The 5,392-nt window shown below is 34.6% G+C and overlaps 1 protein-coding gene across 1 annotated transcript; it reads left to right on the top strand.

Moving 5' to 3' along the window:
• Positions 1-414: 414 nt before the first annotated feature.
• Positions 415-3,144, top strand: LOC120203184 (protein trichome birefringence-like 23). Its single transcript, XM_039203530.1, has 3 exons — positions 415-715; positions 977-1,266; positions 2,234-3,144. Exons 1-3 carry the CDS (start codon positions 484-486, stop codon positions 3,005-3,007), a joined length of 1,296 nt encoding a protein of 431 aa, XP_039059461.1. The 5' UTR covers positions 415-483; the 3' UTR covers positions 3,008-3,144.
• Positions 3,145-5,392: the final 2,248 nt, after the last annotated feature.

Here is a 5,392-nt window from a genome sequence, read left to right as displayed (position 1 = left end):
TATAATCGATATACATATATATTTCTTTATATTTTTTTCGTATGTTATATGCATGTTTCATGTAGATTTGAGAGACAACTCAAACTTGAAAAACAATTCACTAATTACTAAAAGTTTTAAGTTATTCGAGTATTACTATATAGTTCAAACTTTATTTAAATTTTTTTGAGTCAAATCGAGTGAAAAATTTTGATTTTTCTGAGTCGAGTTTCGCTCACCCCTACTTATAAGGATCTTTTGTAGCAGTTTGATAACTTTTAATAATTATTTGAGCATAGTTTAGGGATCTTTGATGTAGTTTACCCTAAAATATAACCTGTAAATAATAAGTTACAAGTACTGTCGGTCTTCTGAGTTTCTGGTTCAATTATTTTAGATTTCGGCTTACGACCCAATTTCAGACAAGCACCCGGATATCAGTTGCTTCAGGTTCCAGAAAAGAAAAGAAGACAAAACGAAGCCAAAGCGAGGGGGGGAAATAAAATGAGATTTAACTGCAACTCATGGTCTCTGAACAAGGACCAACACTTGCTCGTAAAGCTTGCAATTTCCATTCTCTTACTGGGTTTTGCTTTTAGGCTCCTCCTTTTTCGTTCCAATGGATTTGCTGCTGATTTCCAATCCCCCATGTTTGGGAGACAACATGTTCAAGAACCAGACTTTAATCCTCCCGTCACTGTCGGAATGCCCGAAAATGAAGACCAAGTACCTCTAGGTAACCAAATTCCCATCTCTCCTCTGTTTTTTCTGTTTCCCTGTTAAGTTTCATTGGTGTAGAATCAGCTGTAAGTAGAGTTCTTAATCTGAGATCTGCAGATCTACTGTTTGTGATTTTGTTTTCGTTTTTTTCATTTAAAAGACTGAGAACTCTGATGGGGTTTGATCAGAAGTTGATTTTTGTGGTTCAGAATGCAGTGGATTTTGTTGATTCTCTTGGTTTAGTGGCTTAAACTGTTTACACTTGTGGTTGCACCAGATATTGTTATAGAGAAGTGTGATCTCTTTACAGGGGATTGGATTCCCAATCCCTCAGGCCCCATCTACACCAACGAGAGCTGTCCCATGATCGAAGGTCATCAGAATTGTATGCGGAACGGCCGCCCTGATTCGGGCTATCTACACTGGAGGTGGAAGCCGCGTGACTGTCGGTTACCTCGATTCGATGCCGAGATGTTTCTTAAGTTGATGAGGAATAAAGCGTGGGCCTTGATCGGTGATTCGATATCTCGCAACCATGTGCAGTCATTGTTATGCATGCTCTCCACAGTAAGCGTTTCAACAATGTCTGTCTTTTGCTTTAGTATAAAGAAGAAATGGAAGTTGTTTCGCCGGTTTCGACTTGCCGTTTTATCATATCCCGTATGTTCATGCTTGTATATTACTGACATGTTTATTTAGATGGTGATGAGTTTGTCTTGGTGTGAAAATTATTTTGCATTTTGCTTCCACAACCTATTTCAAGTGTTGCCCTAATGTCTTTGAGCTTATTAATTTCTGAACTTTGGACAGGATTATCATTCGATTCTTTAGAAAGCTATGCTATTTTGTTGCATCGTTGTTCTTGTGATAACTGCATCTACATTTCTAAGTAGTTTTTTTTTTTGGTTACTTAATGTTCACTAGTTGATGTGCTGGTGGGCGTGTTAGCATGCTGTTCGGTGTTAAATGAAAAAGATCTCGACATTTGGGGACTTTATCAAATCCTGTGAAATTGTTTGCTCTGCATTTTTAATGGTTCGCAGATTGTTCATGAACATGCTTATGTGCTTTGCTTGTCGTGGATTGCATTTCATGATACTGAAAAGCTCCTGCAGATAACCATCACCATCCCGTTATAATACACGCAAATAGCCGATATGCATTATCTCGTTTATGTATCCTTGTGTTCAAATAGATGAGCCTTGCTTGTGTTGTTGTCCGTAGCTAATAACCCTGTCATACATCTGGCTCCCTCGAGTTTCTGTTGCCATGTTTGTATAAGTTTCTTGAGCCAAATCTAGATGGTTATCTGGAAATTGTTGTGAAAAGTCACTTTGGGGTTGATAAGGTTTGCCAAGTTCCTTTTGGTCCTTGGATTTTGATCTTTTTTCTTGAGATTTTGATTAGAAGAAATTTATTCTGCAATTGATGCCTAGCATCAAACTGTTGACTTTCGAATCTTTCTTCTTCATAATGCGTTCTTTCTGTTGTCGGGTTATTAACGATGTTGACGTTTTTTTTGTAAAACATTCGGGTTGAACGACCTGTTGAAGTTTACCATGATGAGGAGTACAAATCAAAGAGATGGCATTTCGAGTCGTACAATTTCACAGTATCAAATATCTGGTCTCCTTTTCTTGTAAAGGCTGCTATTTTCGAAGATAACGATGGCGTCTCTACTTCTGAGGTTCAGCTTCATCTGGACAAACTTGATAAGACATGGACGGATCTCTACCCGAGCCTAGATTACATGATAATCTCGACCGGGAAATGGTTTCTCAAGGCTGCAATCTACCATGAGAATGACACGAAAGTCGGCTGCCATATATGTCCGGGAAAGAACCTGACCGAATTAGGATTTGTCTATGCTTACAACAAAACTCTCCACTATGTCATGGACTTCATTGCAAACTCGAAGCACAAGGGATTGATCTTTTTCAGAACATCCACACCGGATCACTTTGAGAACGGGGAATGGCATAACGGAGGGAAGTGTCCGAAGACAACACCGGCCAAAGAAGGGGAGACTAAAATAAAGGACTTGAACCGAATTCTACGGGACGTCGAATTAGAAGAGTTTGAGAAGGCAGCTGCAAAAGCTGGTAAAAATGAGGTGAATCTTAAGCTTCTCGACTTCACAAATCTCTTGTTAATGAGACCAGATGGTCATCCGGGTCCATACCGACAGTTTCAGCCGTTTGCGGAGAACAAAACCGCAGTGGTTCAAAACGACTGTCTTCATTGGTGTTTACCTGGACCAATGGACTTCTGGAATGATGTGATTATGGAGATGGTGGTTCGGGGTTAAATAAAATACGTTTCCGAGCCATTTTGGAGGTTGGTTTTTCTCGGAAATTTTGACAATGGCAAGCCTCAGGTGATGCTTATTCATCTTTCCCTGGATAGAAAATTTTAAGATAATCGTACTTGTCTGTATTTCATTCCTTGGATTCTAAAACTCAGTGAATACTGTATAGATAAGCTGAGAAGTTGTACCTTAAAATGCATATTTACTACATTTGCATGCCTCATGTACCTTTCCTAATTTTTGGTCCCAAAATTATACATTTCAACATCAAATCCGCTGTCTCTTAATTCAATAGTTTCAAGGTAGTTTCTTCGTCGTTAGAGATCATGAAGCCCGAGTGTAGGGTAGCCTTATGCAGCCGTATCAAAATGTAGGGGGGTTAGGGAGGTAAACGAGCCAGTCGAGTTCAAGTATTATTGGGCTTGGTTCTATTAGAAAAGTGTAAAACTGAGTTTGACACGACTCAAAAACAAATGAGTTTTAAATTGTCCAGTTCGATTTTAACTCTAAATAAAAAATTAAAGCTCGAGTTGAGTCAAAAGCTCGCGAGCTTAAAGTTTTCAAGCTCGACCAGAAATAAAAATCTGAAGCTCGACTTGAGCTCGAAAAGACTTGAAGTCAAAAATATTGTAGATTTAGTTCGATTGAAACTCAAACTCGAGCTTGAACCTGAATACTAAATACATGAAAGTTTTTTTTTTATAAAAGCAAGTAATTTTATTCAAAATATAAAATATCCCAAATTATAATAAATGTTTAAAATCACAATCGTAAATTAAGCACATAATTAGAAAATTTTCTTAAAATCATTGAAACAAAACTAGTGACGTAAGATCACATAAGGATCATACAAGGAAATATTAAATCTAACCAAGAAACTCGAACAAAGATAGATACAAACAGATATGATCGCATTGACAAACGAACCACAAAAGGGATCAAGCTATTGAAAGACCACTGACAAACCGCAAATCATACTCGAACGACGTGAAAAACTATTCACGAACGCAAATTGGGTATCCAAATTAAATCCGAGGGTCCAAAGCAGGGAAAAATCACAAGATACCATATAGATATCATCTTGATCAGAAGTGATAGTATCAAATTAACCATTAGAAAAAAGATAAAAGAAAAAACGACTACAGAACCAAAAACATGCCAAAAAACATAAGAAAACGTGTCATAAAGGCAAATGAAAACGTGCAACATATACAGACTTATTGAAAATCAAAAATCAAAAGAAAATAAAGAACACCGACGGTCGACAACCAATATTAAAGTTGGTATAGTCGTTGATCAACAAAGACAAAAAAGAAAAGAGATAGCGGCAAACCAATGAAAGAAAACTAAGTTTTTTCTATGTACGTGAAAGTTTTTATATTGTATTTAAATATATTTATATATAAATATTAATATTATTAATAATTTAATCAAAAAGTCTAAAAAATTAATATATATTATTTTTTTCGAATTACTCGCAAACTTTTTGAATTGAACATCAAATAATTCGTTTTGACTCGTTAAAAATTTGAGTCGAACTTAATATATTTTATATCATTTACATAGAGGTACAAGCGATCATCGAAGCCTTAAAGCTCTGCCGAAACAAAGGGCACAATGATATTATAGTTGAAAGTGATTTTTTCCTAGCCATTTCAAACTTCTTTCATCTAAACATCTTTGTATCTTTTCCAATTACATCCTCTTTTGGAAAATAATTTTTTTATATTCTTTTAAAAAATTATAATATTTTAGTATGAAAACAAAATTATTTATGTGAACTAAAAATATAATTTACCAACAATCAGTTAGTTTAATGGAATGAGACATTAAATCCTCTAAATAAGATTAGATATTCGAATTTTGACATTTACAAATGGGACAAACTGAGTTAGAATTATCGTTTTCACCTCTGCAATACCCGATCCAGATTTCGACTAATAGATTGAATATCGATGGTTATAAAAAAAGATAATTTAAAATTTTCCGTGTTTAAACTACGAATGTCTAGAATTTATTTCGAGTTAATTTTTATTGTGTATGGATTATATTTATATTATTGTTGTCTTAGAGTGTTTGATAGCTGGAAAACATTTTTCAAAAAATATTTTTCTCATTTTTGTGTTTGGTAGCTGAAAAATGTTTTCAGTGTTTGATAGTTGTAATTGGTTTTAAGGAAAATATTTTCCAGTGTTTAATAGTTGTAATTGATTTTCCTAAATGAAATCCATTTTTCTAATTTCTTTGTATTTTTATAAAATGTGTTGCCATCTTATTTTCCATAAAATATTTTTCTAACTTTTCACTTCAAAGTATAAGCACTCAAAATAATATTATTTTTTATTTATTTAATATTAATATAATATTTTAATATTATTTTAATGA

This window comes from Hibiscus syriacus, unplaced genomic scaffold (genome assembly GCF_006381635.1).
Source record: "Hibiscus syriacus cultivar Baekdansim isolate YM2019G1 unplaced genomic scaffold, ASM638163v2 tig00009117_pilon, whole genome shotgun sequence".
Taxonomy (NCBI): domain Eukaryota; kingdom Viridiplantae; phylum Streptophyta; class Magnoliopsida; order Malvales; family Malvaceae; genus Hibiscus; species Hibiscus syriacus.
This window is presented reverse-complemented; position numbering and strand designations above follow the sequence as displayed.

Bases quoted from the DNA above. Each gene is read 5' to 3' on its own strand.
- LOC120203184 (XM_039203530.1), top strand. From the start codon at position 484: ATGAGATTTAACTGCAACTCATGGTCTCTGAACAAGGACCAACACTTG. The intron at 716-976 runs GTAACCAAATTC...TGGTTGCACCAG, and splicing joins TGAAGACCAAGTACCTCTAG to ATATTGTTATAGAGAAGTGT. The intron at 1,267-2,233 runs GTAAGCGTTTCA...TAAAACATTCGG, and splicing joins TGTTATGCATGCTCTCCACA to GTTGAACGACCTGTTGAAGT.